The 16,038-nt window shown below is 42.5% G+C and overlaps 1 protein-coding gene across 3 annotated transcripts in view; it reads right to left on the bottom strand.

Annotated features, from left to right (window-relative positions):
- ano9b (anoctamin 9b) overlaps positions 1–16,038 on the bottom strand; it is a 142,358-nt gene that overhangs the window by 7,256 nt on the left and 119,064 nt on the right. For all 3 annotated transcript variants that reach the window (XM_080026323.1, XM_080026324.1, XM_080026325.1), the window contains one exon: positions 12,377–12,529. In XM_080026323.1, the coding sequence (XP_079882449.1) occupies positions 12,377–12,529 (153 nt within the window). The remainder of the gene's footprint in view (positions 1–12,376; positions 12,530–16,038) is intronic.

Below are 16,038 nucleotides of genomic sequence, written 5' to 3'. Positions count from 1 at the left end.
TTAAACTTCCAGTGTTTTTTATTCCTTTATTGCTTGGTCATAGACCACTTGGATTTGACTTAAAGTGAGTAAACTAATTGGTCGTGATGTTTTGAGGTGCAGCTGGGTACTCGCATATTACTTTTTTTCTCTCTCTCTCACGGTCGCGCATGTCATCTGACTCGCGTGTCCGCGCATAACATATCTTGCACATTGTTTTAGTCCAGCGGTTTTCAAACTGTGGGGCGCGCCCCCCTTGGGGGGCGCGGGGTTATGGCAGGGGGGGCGCGGGTGAATATGTAAAAAAAGAAAAAAAAAAAAATTTTTTTTTTTTTTTTAGTTTTTCTATTTTATACTAAGATCACGGCATAGCTGGACAAAAGTTCTTCTGCTTCGTTCCCCTCACTGCATTTAAATGCATTCAGTAAATTACAGAGAAATAGGTCTCATTAAAGAAAAAGAGCACCAAGCCCAACCCAGAGGACCCTGCATACATTTTGTTTATTTTAAATTAATATTTTTATGGAAAATCCATGTGTCCTTCTTCAATAGCTTCTAATTCATCAGACCCAGTGTCTCCAAATTATTTGTTCACACAAAATTCCTCATATTTAGCCTCTTAATTAACCTCTCAAAGTGCACCAGATTCATGCATTTCACTTTAAAAAGGTGAAAAAAAATCTCCCGGGGGGGCATACCCCCGGACCCCCCTAGGAGGGTCTGGTTCTCCACTGGCTACTATTCTCCTCCAGCAGGACATTGGAGGCACTAGCAAAAAAACACTGGGTGTGTGAATGACATTTAACTAGTCAATAATTTGGGCAAGTCTGTCTGCCTATCTTTCTCACTCCGATGCACAGTCAGTATTATCCATGCTTAAAGGAAGCAGGATTAAAACACTGGATTAAGATGTTAAAATGTATTAAATGTGTTTAAAAACGCAAATTTTTTTTTAGAATGTTTCAAAAACGTTTAAATTTGTAAAATAATTTTTATTTATTTTTTTGGGGGGGGGGGGGCTCCGCTGAAATTTGTTCTCTGAGGGGGGGCTCACTCTCTTACACTTTGAAAACCCCTGTTTTAGTCTATTACTTTTACCTTTCTTCTCGAGCAAAGGCTGACTTTCTGCAACAAAGCTCCCGGCAGCACGCACCGTCTCTGTTAAACTGAAAGCTAGGTGAGGAAGGGGCCGATCGCACGGCTGGATGAAAGGTTTGCTGCATTTAAAAGCCTTCAAGTCTTCACGTGCGGTACAATGATAGTTTAACTAGGATTATTTTGTTTTAATGATAGAGGGAAGCAATGTTTGTTGTTATCATTTAGTCGCAATGATCCTGTCGATCATTCTCTGTGTTAGTTTCCGGTATTAAAATAAATAAAAGCCCCCCGCGATATTTCTTTTATTTTCTCTCCTTTCCCTATCTATTTTTTTACTCAGTAACGCAGGTGATATAAAATGTAAGTACAATAAATAAAGTACAATACTTCAAAATAAACATACTCAAAGTAAAAGTATAGGTTTTAAAAATCACTTAAAAAATTACAAGTACATGAAAAAACTACTTAATTACAGGAACGCGAGTAAATGTAATTCGCTACTTTACACCCCTGGAAATAATGCATTAGCCAATAGTCTATTTTCAACAACGTCAGATTATAGTTTAAACTTCCAGGGTTAGTTGTTATGGGAAAGAGATGCATAAAATAATTTGCTAAATTCATAACATGATTTTATCTAACGAAATATACAGTTTTAATTAATATGTTTTTTTTTTACTTTTTTTTTTGTCGTTCTCAAGGTGCACTCACAATCATTACATTAAATATATCAAAGATACATTGCAGGTACTCACTTTACTCCATTTCCCCCCACCCTCTCAGAGACCACACATCGAACCCCCAAAGACAGAGGAGACACACAGAAATCACTGATCAATGGCTTGTAACATTAATATGTATATTAATCCTCTAATGCCAACCATTCCTCATGAATCTCTATTGTTGCAGCTTTGAAAGCTGTAGGATGATTGGAGACCATTTATCTGTAAAAATGTCCAGTTTTAGCTGCAGTCTAGCAGTTATGCTCTCCATATAGTACACATTAACAACCCTTTCCCTCCATTGACTCAGTGATGGTGGCTGCGGCTTCAGCCAGGAGACCGTAACCATCTTTTTGGCTATCATTTCATTTTCATTTTCATTTAACTTTTATTTATCCTCGAGAGACCAATTGAGGGGTGACCCTCATTTTCAATGACGTCGAGTCAAAACAAATTCAAAACAACAATACATACAAAATATTCAATGCAAATACATCAAATACACAACAAGTGAAGAGAAGAGAAAAAAAACAACCAATTGAAACATTTACAAAGTGGTGAAGAGTGGCAGCAATTAAAAGGAATAAAGTACAATATAGTCTAATTAAAACAGTTACAAGTAGAGTTTGGCAGATCCAAGATAGTCTGTTTAAATTGGCCAAAGGATATGAATGTATTTAGTTTAATTTTTAGCTGTAAGTTGTTCCAGGAGTCGGGGGCACTGAAGCTAAAAGCTGTCTTTCCCAGCTCAGACCGGGCTTGTGGGACATTAAGCATAAGCATGTCAGTGGAGCGGGTTTGATAAAGCCCATCTGAAATGTGCAGCATTTCTGTTAAATAGCGAGGAAGCTTCCCAGTCAAGGCTTTGTAAATAAAAATTTACCAATGTCTCTCTTTAAGGGAGGACCACCCAACCTTTTCATATAAGAGACAATGGTGTGTGTCATAAGCATCTCCTGTGATGAATCTTAAAGCAGAATGAAAAACAGAGTCTAGGGGTGTATTCACACTGGGAAGGTCCGCTAGTTCACTTGCTTTGGTCCAGACCAAATAGAGTTTAGATTTTTTTCTTTTGGTGTGGTCCACTTTCATATTGCCCCTTTTGCAAGTGAACCAGCATTACGAAGCAAAACCACACGTGATCTGAGGTCATTCATTCATTGGACAGACATTCTGGGGTGGAGAGAAGCAGGAAGCACGAAGTGAAAACTGCGAAATATATAACTGATACGATATAGGGTTAAAAATAATAAATAAATAGGCCTACATCTAGCCTATAAATAAAATAAAAAAACATAAAATTATTGTTGTTTCATATGGTTATAATATGTAGGCCTGTGTCAATGATGTGGCTTGTAGCCTACGATGTGAAACATAATATGTACTGTATTTTTGCTGCTGGACGCACGGCTCGCGAGGAAATAGGCTCATGCTGACACACAGCTGATATAGCCGTGTGTCAGCTTTGTGTGAGTTCGGCGCAGCTCTGCTCCAAACTGACACGGGGATAGTATTGACGGTCCCGTAACATGGGAAGCAAAATAAAAACACGCACTTCATACAATGCGCAGCGTGAACCTGTTGGCACTGTGCGGGAGACGCTCCCCTCTCCTTCATCTGATCGCTGAACACATCAGCATGTTTACACGTCCTGTCTATCAAATGTAATATATTTGCTCGGGCTCCCGGTCAAACCACAACTAATCTTCCCAACAACGGCAACACTTTCCCATAATGTGAAGCTGACGGTGATTTATTAAAAAAGAAAAGGCACAGTGCTTCCTGCAATTGGGTCGGATCGAGTCCGGACAAATTCACACCACAAACGAACTGCAGCAGAGTGCGTATGGAACCGCATCGAGACCACCTCTTCAGCTTGGTCTCGGATCGTTTGTTTGGTCCGCCCCCGAGTGCGATTGCTGTATTCACACATGTCTGAAAGATGCGCACCAAAGGTGGAAGTGCACCTGAGTTCGTTTCAACCGAACTAAACACGGCATGTGTGAATACACCCTAGGAGTTTAAGACATGAATGTGATGCATGCCAGTAGACCACATCACCGTAATCAAGGACAGACATGAAAACTGCCTCAATAATCCTTTTCCCACTAAATAAAGGGAAGGTGGTTTTATTCCTATAAAAATAGCCAATGTTTTGTCGTAGTCGACAAACAAGATTATTTATATGAAAATGAAAAGTGAGTTCATCATCTAACCAGATGCCGAGATATTTATACTCTGTGACTCTTTCAATTAAAAATCCATTCTTTGTAAACATATTAAAATCATTAAAATGTGTAGTTTTTGCTCTGGAGAAACACATATATTTGGTTTTGTCTGTATTAAGAACAAGCCTGAGGTCCACTAAACAGTCCTGCAGGGTGTTAAAAGAGCTTTGTAGGTTCTCAATAGATTGGTGCACCGAATCAGAAATGCAATACAGTACTGTGTCGTCAGCGTATAGATGGGCGTGACAGTTTTTTAGCGATGAAACAATGTTATTTATATAAATTGTGAAAAGAACTGGACCTAAAATTGAGCCCTGTGGGACACCATTTGTAACAGTTAAAAACTCAGACTGGTATCTTCCCAGTTTAACTGACTGCTGTCTATCAGAGAGATAGTCCCTAAACCAGCTACATGCAGACTGATCAAAGCCAATGTCATGCAGCCTCTGTAAAAGCAAATGGTGGTCAACAGTATCAAAGGCCTTTGAAAGATCAATAAAAAGTGCTGCACAGTGCTTTTTCTTGTCTAATGTTGTAACAATGTTGTCTACAACCAAAGTCACAGCAGAGACAGTACTGTGGCCTGCCCTAAAACCAGATTGGAATGGGCTCAAAATGGAAGCACTAGTTAGAAATGTTTTTAACTGATTATTAATAAGTGATTCTAGAATTTTTGCGAGGCATGGGAGTTTGGAAATTGGCCTGTAGTTATTAAGATGATTATTGTCACCACCTTTATGTAAAGGAATTACATGAGCTTTTTTCCAAATTTTAGGAACTATTCCAGAGGAGATGGAAAGATTAAAAATATGGGTAATTTGTTTTGATATTATATGTGTAGAGAGCTTGATTGAAAAGGGGTCCAAATTGTCCTCTCTCATGTACTTCTTGGGGTTGATGGCGAGGAGTGCATCTACAACAACACTTGTGGGAAGAAGATCAAGGCTGAAAAGAGGAGTTTGAGAGACAGGCGGTACGTTACTACTGGTGGTAGAAGGCCTATATCCTCCATTCTGAAAGAGTTGACCAGCAGCTACAAAATGTTTATTAAAAGCTAAGCCAATCTCTTTTTGATCATTGAGAGTGTGAGCATTTAATTTGATCTGAGTGGGAACTGTGCTAGAATTGTTTTTATTATAGTTCACAGCTTTCCAAAATAGTGCAGGGTTAGAGTAGCAGTTTGAGATTAATTCAAGGTAGTATTCAGATTTGGCTTTCCTGACCATGGCTGTTCATTTATTCCTAAGGTGTCTAAAAATTGTCCAATTGGTATTATCTCCAGAGCGTCTAGCTACAGACCATGCTTTATTTCTCTCGGAAAATAAATCAGACAGTTCACTTGTAAACCAGGGGTTTGATCTATTTTTTACTCGGTGAAAGTATTGATGAAATGGTCTAAGGCTAACTCAACATCCGAAATTTGCGTAGTCAGTTGAATGTCACTATGATGGAGATCACTTAAAAAGGCTTGCTCATTAAAACCTTTAAAATGACGCTTAATTATGATTTTAGGTTGCAATCTTTTTAAATGAATACTTCTGATACAGGCCACTGGGCAGTGATCACTAATCCCAAGCTCAAAGACACCATCTGAGGCTATTTTATTTATTTTATTTGATAAGATTAAATCTATTAAAGTTGATTTTGCTGTTTTTTTTAGATTAGGTCTTGTGGGCTCAGTTATTAATTGTGTAAGATTAATGTTGCTACAGATTTCTTTGAAAGATTCAGAGGCACCAGAAAGCCAGTCAACGTTAAAATCACCCATCACAATTACCTCTCTATTTACATAACTGGAGAGCATATGTGCTAGATCGTTTAAGGAGCTAGTTACAGCTGAAGGGGGCCTATACACACCAATTACAACAAAACAATCATTTGACGATAAAGATAATTCTAGCGCGATAAATTCAAAGCAATTTGGAACAGAGACAGCATGTAAAAGTGTTACAGAATAACAGGATTTAACATATACAGCTACTCCCCCACCCCTAGTGTTTCTGTCTATTCTGAATAAGTTATAATAATTTATTGCCACAATAGAGTCATCTGTACTCTTCTTTAACCAGGATTCAGTCAGAATCAAAACATCTGGGTCTGCCTGGGACACTAAAATCTTTACGTGGTCTAATTTATCATGCTGCAATAAACTTCTAATATTTAAATGTAGAAAACCCAAGCCCTTTCTTGATTTAAGAATTTGTGGTGAATTTAGCTTACAGCTAGGAAGCATTGCTTGTTTTTCAGGGTCATACAAAACAGGTTTGTGCCTGTAGAGGGAGCCAGCGTTAGAAGCAGCAGGTGGATGGGCCATTGGAGGTGAGGGAGGACAGTCAGGTGTGATGTCCAGAGCTGGAGGAAGGTTTGCAGCACAGATGGAAGGGGAGTATAATTCATGTTGAGCAGGACTCCCGGGGGATCTTTTTTAGTGATGTCTGTGATTGAAGGACAATTTGAGGTGTTGATATGAGTTAAATTGGGGGATACTTCAGCAGGACCCCTGGGGAGATCTTTTTTAATGGGGGATGCTTTGGTAGGGTCGTGCTGTGGTAAATATCAGTCCGAATTATGCCAAGATGTGATGTGATGAATGTAGTGATTAGTAAGTTCTTTAATACCTTTGGCATTGGGATGGAGGCCGTCAGATTTAAGTAGAGTGTGTCTAGAGAATGAGTCAAAGTTGTTAATATAGCCCAGAGAGTTGATCGAGCATTAGGACTCCAGCCGTTCATGGAAATCCAGAAGACGGCTGTAATGGACTATTGGTTAATTTATGTCCATCTCTACATGCCTGTTCCCATTTTTCATCTGAGATAATTGTATTAATTTCTAGTTCCCAATTGTTTTTAATATCCAGACTGTTGTCTGTTATTTCCTCCTGAAGTATTTTATACATGTTTGATATAACCTTCTTTTTAGTCAGGCCTCATCAATATGAAGAAGCGTTCTATATTTGATGGACTTTCCTTTAATTCTTCCCAATCTTTATGCTTCTGTAGATAATTTCTTAGCTGCAAATATCTGTAGAAGTCATGTATGTGAAGATCAATTTTTTTTAAGAGTTGGTCAAAGGATTTCAGAACTCCTCCCTCAAATAGTTTATCAATTGTTGTTAGCCCTTTTTCAGCCCATTTACTTAAAAATGGTAGTGACTCCAGTGGTACATCTGGGCATGAGTATTGTTCCATTCTCACCCATATTGTATCCCTGTCCTGAGTTATCCAAGCAACTAGTGGTCTAAGCTGAGCTGCCCAATAATACTTTTTCATTTTAGGCAGGTTTAAACCACCTTTCTCCTTTGGGCACTGTTTTCTTTTAAGTCTAATTCTTGGTCTTTTGTTTTGCCAAATAAATTTAGATAGCCAATTATCTAGTGTTTTAAATGTGGAGACAGGGACTTATATGGGCAGAGACTGGAACAGAAAAAGAAACCTTGGCAATACATTCATTCTTATAGTTTATATCCTTCCTACTAAAGAAAGAGGTAGGACATCCCATCTTGTAAGGTCTGCTTTGATTTCTTTCATTAATTTCCCATAGTTAGCTCTAAAAAGTTTTGGTGTGTTAGGGGTAATAATAATTCCTAAATATCTAAAACCCTGATCCGTCCAGCGGAAATTGACCACATCTTTTAATTGTATTGGCCGATCCCCAACTAACATCATGGCAATTGACTTAGATTCATTAATTTGGTGTCCTGATACTTCCCCATACGCCTTCAAACACTCCATCAAGACTGGGACTGATGAGACTGGATCACTCATGCATGTCAAAATATTGTCCGCGAAAAGGGAAATTTTATGTTCAGATTTACCCTCATCTTTTATTCCTTTAATTAATTGATTTTGTCTTATTAATTCTGCAATCGGTTCAATATTTACAGCATATAGCAAGGGGCTAAGGCAGTCACCCTGTCTAACCCCTCTTTCAAGGCCGAAAAAATCTGAACAACATCCATTGACTCTAACCCGTGATTTTGGTTCAATATATAATACTTTTATCCCCCTCAAATGTAACTCCTCTTTGCCTCCATGCCTGTTGAAGTACAGCATCCTTAACGCTATAGTCCAGGAACCGAACGATGATCGATCTCTGTGGAGCAGAAGCCTCTTTTGGTCTCATTGTAAGCGCGCGGTGGGCTCTCTCGATGCGCACTTCAAGGTCCTCCGGTAACTGGAGCGATGTGCACAGCAGCTCAGAAATAAATGGTATCATGTCATTTTTCTCGCTTCCTTCTTTGACACCATAAATATGCAGGTTATTGCGTCTCGCTCTTGCCTCGAGATCCTCGCACTTCGCAGATAGCCTTTCTTCTTTGGGCAGTAAATATTTTTTGGCGGATCACCTCACAGTGCGTACTTAAACACTTTAACTAATATTGGTGTGAGTTCCTCAACAAAACACTTGTAAAACTCTCCTGGGAGTACATCTGTCCCCGGGGATTTGTTATTTTTCAAATTCTTTATAGTCTCTCTTATTTCCGTTTCTCTTATCTCTGTTATTAATGTTGATGCCTCTTCTTCTGTTAATGAAGGTAGATTTAGTCTAGATAGGAAGGTCTTGATTTTGCTCTCTTTAGAATTTGGACCCTTTTCTTCATATAATTTTTTATAGAATGCTGCAAATGCATCCGCCATCCCTTTTGGATGAGACATCATCTCCTTAGTGGTAGGATGTAATACTTTGGGTATCACCCGACTTGCCTGGGCCTTGCGCAGCTGAAAGGTGAGAAGGCGACTAGCTCTGTTACCCATCTCGTAGTACTTTTGTTTAGAAAATCTCAGAGCTCCTTCTGCTTTATAAGTCAAAAGCTGGTCAAATGATTTCTAACCCCCTTCAGTTCTAACAGAGTGCTCTCATTACCCGTTCTTTTATGAACTGTTTCTAATTGTTTAATTTTGTTTTCCAATTCTATCTGATTTTCCAACCGTGCTCTTTTTATCCTAGATGAGATTTGTATAATTTTCCCCCTTATAACTGATTTAGCACCATCCCATAAGGTTGATGGTGTTACCTCTCCATTGTCGTTTATGTTAAAATATTCCTTCAGATTGTTTTTTATTTCCTGTACAGCTGGTTGGTTGGATAATAGTGAGGTATTCAGCCTCCAGTATCTAAAATAATTTTCTTTACACAGATTGATCGTTAGTATAACTGGTGCGTGATCACTCAAAGTGATAGGTTCAATATGGCATTCAACTATTTTGTATATGTATTGATGTGAGAGACAAATAAAGTCAATTCGAGAATAACTGCCATGGACATTCGAAAAAAAACTGAAATCCTTTCCCTTAGGGTTATAACTTCTCCAAGTGTCAACTAGTCCCAATTCAGTAATCATACTATTCAATGTTTTTGATTTCTTAGATTGGGGGGCCTTTTCTGATGGTAGCCTATCTCTTATCCCATCTTGCACAGTATTAAAGTCCCCACCCACTATTATCATCCCCTTGGCATTACTGGCTACAACATTTGCAATTTCTTTAAAGAACCCATAATCATCCTCATTTGGGGCATACAGACTTAATATAGTTAACTCAGTTTCTCCTATAGAACCCACTACCATTACATACCTTCCCTTTTTGTCTTGTATGATTTTTTCTGGGGAAAAAGCAACTGTTCTATTGATTAAGATTGCAACTCCCCTTTTTTTGCCACATGAAGCACTGAACACTTGATCGACCCATTCTCTTTTCAATTTCTTATGTTCCTCCTCAACTAGATGGGTTTCTTGTAATAGAGCAATCGAGCAATGTAGTTTCTTTAACTGACTAAATATCTTCTTTCTTTTAATTGGGTGGTTCAATCCACGGACATTGTAAGTTATTATATTCAAATTATTCATAATTTATATCAGGGTGGAGTTTACATAAGCAAACACTTCCTTTCTTCCCCGTTCTAGATCGAGCGGCCCTGGCAATGCATCCAAAAGATTCCCTTGAGTATATGTTACATAAGGTTATGTACACGAACAACCTAACCAAAATATAAAACCCTAAATAATGAACTTCCAAGAACCCAGCAGGTTGCAAGAACATCTAAAGCAACCTGTCCCTTTTAAGAAGGGCGGAGAGTAGTGACTAATTCACTCCGGGGTGAAAACACAAACGGTGTGAATGCAACTATTCAACAACTAATCTGTTGTGATAAAGTTGCTAATATCCTAGGGATATGTAGCCTAAGTGCTGATTATGAATTACCCCTCGGCCTGTTTGCACAAAAAACCCTTTTTTTCTCATCTTATATGATAATAACAAAAACTAGCTTAATATACATGTATAGTAGCCCACTTATTTCAACAGTAAAAAAAAAATATATTTATCAGCCATCTGCTGTACACTCTTCATTTAACTTACAGTGGACAACATGTCAGCCTGTTCATCCATCTAGTCTTTTCCTTGAACAAAAGCCTGTAAGTCCGCATCAGACATTGGAGATGGACCTTTCTCTGGCCTCCTCGAAGCTCTGGACCAACGGCCTTGCATCAACTCCTTCTGCAGTTTCTCTCTGTCGTCTACCTTCACGTGAATCCCTATCTCCTCGAGTGTAGGCGCGGCGTCTGTGAGTGTAGTAAACACCTTGACTCCTGATTCCAGGTAGAGTCTCAGCTGAGCCGGGAATGGAGATTGGGCTTTTATTTTCTTCTCTTTAAGTTGCTTGATAACTTCCCTCACCTGTCTGCACTTCTGCTGTGTGTCTGCGGTATAATCTTGGTCGAAAAAGATTTTTTCCCCCTCAAATGTAACTCCTCTTTGCCTCCATGCCTGTTGAAATACAGCATCCTTAACGCTATAGTCCAGGAACCGAACGATGATCGATCTCTGTGGAGCAGAAGCCTCTTTTGGTCTCATTGTAAGCGCGCGGTGGGCTCTCTCGATGCGCACTTCAAGGTCCTCCGGTAACTGGAGCGATGTGCACAGCAGCTCAGAAATAAATGGTATCATGTCATTTTTCTCGCTTCCTTCTTTGACACCATAAATACGCAGGTTATTGCGTCTCGCTCTTGCCTCGAGATCCTCGCACTTCGCAGATAGCCTTGCTTCTTTGTGCAGTAAATATCGGATGGCTCTCTCGTGTCACATTCCTCTGTCCTCCGTGTCGCAGAGCCTCCGCTCCACACTTGCGGTCCGCTGTTCTAACTTAGTCGTCCTCTTTAGAATATTGTTTATGGTTGTTTCCAGTCGGTTCAGGGTAGTTCTCGTGTCTGCAGAGGCCTCTGCGTGTTCTTGTCTGAATATACGTAGTTTGTCAAGTACCGCTGATTGTTCTGGTGCTGGCGCCATGGCTCTCGCGGGTGAAAATGGCGGACCCGCGATGCATTGTTTAGTTTCATCCTTTTTAGCCCCTCTTCCCTTTCCACCTCCGTCTTTCTTTGCTGCTTGCATTCTAGAAATCAGCAATGTTTAATTCGGCTGGTTTGTTTGTCATTTATGTAGCTAGTTTTGTGGGTTTTTTGGCGGAGCAGGTGGCTCAGGCTGCTTCTATCACCATGACGTCACCGGAAGTCTTAATTAATATGTTTGGCCTTAACTTTGTACAAAACTACTTTTTACACACAGCCTAAAATATAGACTATTTGCTCTCCCGCTGGCCACTCATGGACACACGGTATATGATATTATTATAGTAGAACTATAAGATTCAATTTAAAAATATAACCAAAACATGTATAGACCTACTTGATAAGTAAATCAACCTACATCATTACTGCATGCCATAGACAACAGTAACCTTTATTCGCAACAATAGGTAGTGGTACGCACATATAATTGATTAAATATATTGGGTGCCATGCATTTCACAAGGATATGTGTGTTTTTTCCGATGCAGCTTTATTTCGTGGTGTTGCCATTGAGTGTCGCTGATTCCCCGAGTCAGGAAAACCTTGAGGTAGCTCTACGCATGGTCAAAAGTTGGCGTGGCAATACGCACACTTCTCCGCAAAGAATTCTTTAATAAATACCACCGGTTTGCCACCGCACATTTGACCGCACATTCTGCCTGTTTACGCAAGGTTTTTGTGCGCAGCAAGCTTTATAAATGAGGCCCCTGGACACATTCATATCACTAATCAAAACACCTCTTCATAATAGGCTTCAGCCAATGATAAAATAAAATGTTGACATATTTAAAGTACATATTTATTCTTTTAAATAACACCTTATTTTATATGCCTATTTTAATGTTTCATTTGCTTTTAATATACTTGTCTTTGCTTTTGTTTTGTGAGTTGGCTTTATTGCGACACCTGTTTTTAATTTTCTTGTGTAATACGTTTATTTTAAAGTGTCTTTGAGTACCTTGAAAGGGCTATATAAAATAAATGTATTATTATCATCATTGTCTCACCGATGTCGTTTGTCTTCCTAGGAACTAGCCTGCGCTCCAGCCGCACCATCTTTATGGCGTCCAGGCGGATCTCAAAGACGTTGTTGATGAGAGCCAGCAGTGGAGCCAGAGGAAACGCTGCCACGAAGATGGTGGTGAAACTGAACTGGACCACTGGAGGGGAAGGACAGCACATTAGTAAGTCAACTAAGGGCAGTATGATTAGAAACTTAAATGTGCACTATGTCACTTTGGGTGTGTCAGAGAAGTGAACATTTTCTAAGGTATATTCTCATAACTGAATTAACTTAATTTACTCACAGGAAAATTTGATATTCTGCACACTGTTTGAAGTTAGAAAACTTCCTGAAAGAACTTACGGGAAGATGGCGGAAAGAGTAGAAGCATAGTTAACTAGCTCTCCAGAGTCGGTTAAATATTCCCACTACTCAGACAGAACTCACAAACAAAACTAGAGTATGAAGTGAGAAGTCAGAAAAACAACAAAACGCAAGACAAAGCTGAAGAGCAACACGTAATGGAAGAAATCTCTGAATACGAGGCTAGCAAACAGGACGTTAGCGAACACCAAGAAGAGACAACCCAAAAAACTGACAGCGTGACGATCCTATGAGTCAAGCTTGCTACTATCAGCAAGGACATCAACGAACTTAAACAAGATCTACGCCATGAGCTGACCACATTAAAAGACGAGCTGAAGAGATAGATCAAGGAAGAAATCATCAACCTCAGGCAAGAAATAGACCGTCAGCTAAAGGAGAACAACAACAAGCTAAAGGCACAACAGGCAGGCCCGGATTAAGAGGAAAGATTACACTAGGCATACCGCATTTTTTCGGGCCCCCTCCAAACGGATACTTCACGATTTGGTGAAAAAACTACATACTGTAGCGTTTACGGCCTTTATTGTGCCTAGTGTACAGGCTAACCCCGGGGTTGGAGGAGTGCCCAAAACAACAAAAGGGGTTATAGCTAACTGCGGCTGGTAGCGGCGTGGCTTATTAGCTAACTGTCGATTGTAGGAGCGTTTCTTCTTCTCTGCCTTATTTCCCGAACTGGCGCCTACTTGGCTCAACTTCCCACTTCTCACGCTGTCCCCGCCCCATAACCCAAACTGGCCTATCAGGCTGAACTAGGGCAACTCCTTGCCCCCACAACTCCCCATCAATCCCCCCCATAGTTCTGCTGGGTCGCTACACGGCCCCCCCCCCCCCCCCCTCTAATTCCTCATCCCTGAGGAAGAGCATAGTCCTGAAAGCGACCCGGGAGTCGACGTTCTCTCTGTGGCCTCCTTACTCCACCATCCAACAGAGGAGCTCCTGTTGTTGCAGCCGTGTTCCTCGGCACCACAGCTCCAAGCGGCGTCACCTCCTCTCCTGGAGGCACATTCTGTTGCTGTCTCGGTGGGGTCCTCCTGCGGCGAGGTGACCTGGCCCGCACCCTGGGGGGTGTCATGGGGAAGGCGGGCTGCTGATTCCCCCGATATGGTGCCATCCTATCCCTGTGCAGCACGACTGTGCGTCCTCTGGGAGCCAGTTTGACCCTATACACAACCTCGCCAACTCTCTCAACCACATAACAGGGGCCAACCCAGTTGCTGTCCAGCTTGGGGCAACGACCTTTTACCCTCTTAGGTGTATACACCCAGGCGAGGTCCCCAGCCTGGAAGTCCAGTCCCTTAGCGCGCATGTCGTAGCATCGCTTTTGGCGAACACCTGCCTGCTGGGCTTGGTGTCTGGCGAAACTGTGAGCCGTTTCCAGGCGGTCCTGTAACTGCCTGGCATACTCCGGGCCAGCCATGGCATCTGGTGCATCGGGCGGTCGTCCGTAGGCTAGCTCTGGCGGCGTTCTAAGCTCCCTGCCCAACATCAACAATGCAGGAGTACAGCCAGTGGATTCTTGGACCGCACTGCGGCATGCCATGAGGATGAGGGGTAGTTGCAGGTCCCAATCACTCTGATCTGGGGTGGTGGTGAGGGCTAATTGGGCGCCTAGGGTCCGCATGAAGCGCTCCACCAACCCGTCGCTCTGAGGGTGAATTGTGGTGAATACTTGCGATTCAAAATTCCGCCCTTGATCGGAGTGGAGCTCCGAGGGGGTTCCAAAGCGGCTGAACATTCCTTGCACCAAGGCTTCGGCCACGGTTGTGGCTTCTTGGTCAGGTAGGGGGTATGCTTCCACCCACTTCGTAAAGTAATCGATGGCGACCAACACATACTTGTTCCCTCTACCGGTACGGGGAAGTGGGCCCAACACATCGACTGCCACCCTGTCCATCGGTGCCCCGACACGTTGCTGCTGTAGCGGTGCACGGGACTGACCTTGGGGGCCTTTACGAGCGGTACAGGAGTCGCAGCGGCGGCACTTTGTCCCGGAGGTCCTTTGGCACGACCACCTGCCAGCGTGGCTCCCCAGTGGCTGGCTCACGCCAGCACCTCTTCAGGACTCCTTCCTGCAGCTCCACCCCAGGCCATTGGGACCACAGGCCTCTGACCGTAGCCGACTGGGCCACCACATCTTCCCAGGGCGGCCGGTTGCCTGTTTCCAGCCACCCCATGACCGTTTTAAGGTCAGGGTCCTCAGTTTGCAGTTCAGCCCAACCCTTAACATCATTGGGTAATAGGGCTCGACAGATCACCTCCCCCGTCTGTAGGTTAGCTGCCTCCCGTTCCTCCTCGCGGTTGCAGTGGTGACAGTCTGGGGCACACGGTCGGCGGGAGACGCTGTCTGCATTTGTGTGACTCTCACCGGCTTTGTGTTGAATGGTGAACTGAAAGGCCTGGAGTTGTTCAATCCATCTGGCGACTTGTCCTTCAGGCTCTTTAAAGGACATGAGCCACTTCAAGGCAGCATGATCAGTTCGAATGGTGAATGGAAGGCCACAGAGGATGTGCTTGAAATGGTTTACTGCGTCAATCACCGCCAACAGTTCTTTCCGTGTGACACAATAGTTCCTCTCCGGCTTATCCAAGGTAGGACTGTGGTAAGCAACAACCCGCTCTCCGTCAGGGGTCAGCTGCGAGAGTACAGCCCCAAGGCCTGTGTTGCTAGCGTCCGTGTCAAGGATAAATGGCAACTCTGTGTTAGGTGCAACCAGAACTGGGTCCTTACATAAGGCTTGTTTCAGCTTGTTGAAGGCTGCATTCTGTTGTGGTCCCCATTCGAAAGGTGTGTCTTTGCGCATTAAGACGAACATGGGGGCAGCTACAGTAGAGAACCCAGCCACAAAACGCCTGTAATGCTGAGTCAAAACATGGTCCATGGGCAAGGAGATCATCCAGGTAGACGAGGCAGCGTTCAGGGGGCATATCCACATGGACCCTTTCCATCAGCCTTTCAAATGTGGCCGGGGCGTTGCATAGCCCGAATGGCATGGTGGTGAACTGCCACAAGCCACGTCCCGTGGTGAAGGCGGTCTTGGCTTTGTCTTCTGGGGCCATGGCCACCTGCCAGTACCCACTCTGGAGGTCCAATGAGGAGAACCATGCCGAACCAGCCACATAATCGAGGGACTCATCTATCCGCGGCAGTGGGTAAGAGTCCTTCACAGTTCTGTCATTCAATGGCCGGTAGTCGACACAAAACCTTGAGCTTCCGTCCTTCTTAGGAGCCATTACGACCGGTGACACCCAAGGACTCTCTGATGGCTCGATAATGCCAGC

The sequence above is a fragment of the Ammodytes marinus genome, assembly GCF_949987685.1.
Source record: "Ammodytes marinus genome assembly, chromosome: 1".
Lineage (NCBI taxonomy): Eukaryota > Metazoa > Chordata > Actinopteri > Uranoscopiformes > Ammodytidae > Ammodytes > Ammodytes marinus.
The sequence above is the reverse complement of the archived record's forward strand: the minus strand, read 5'-3'. Positions and strand labels throughout refer to the sequence as shown.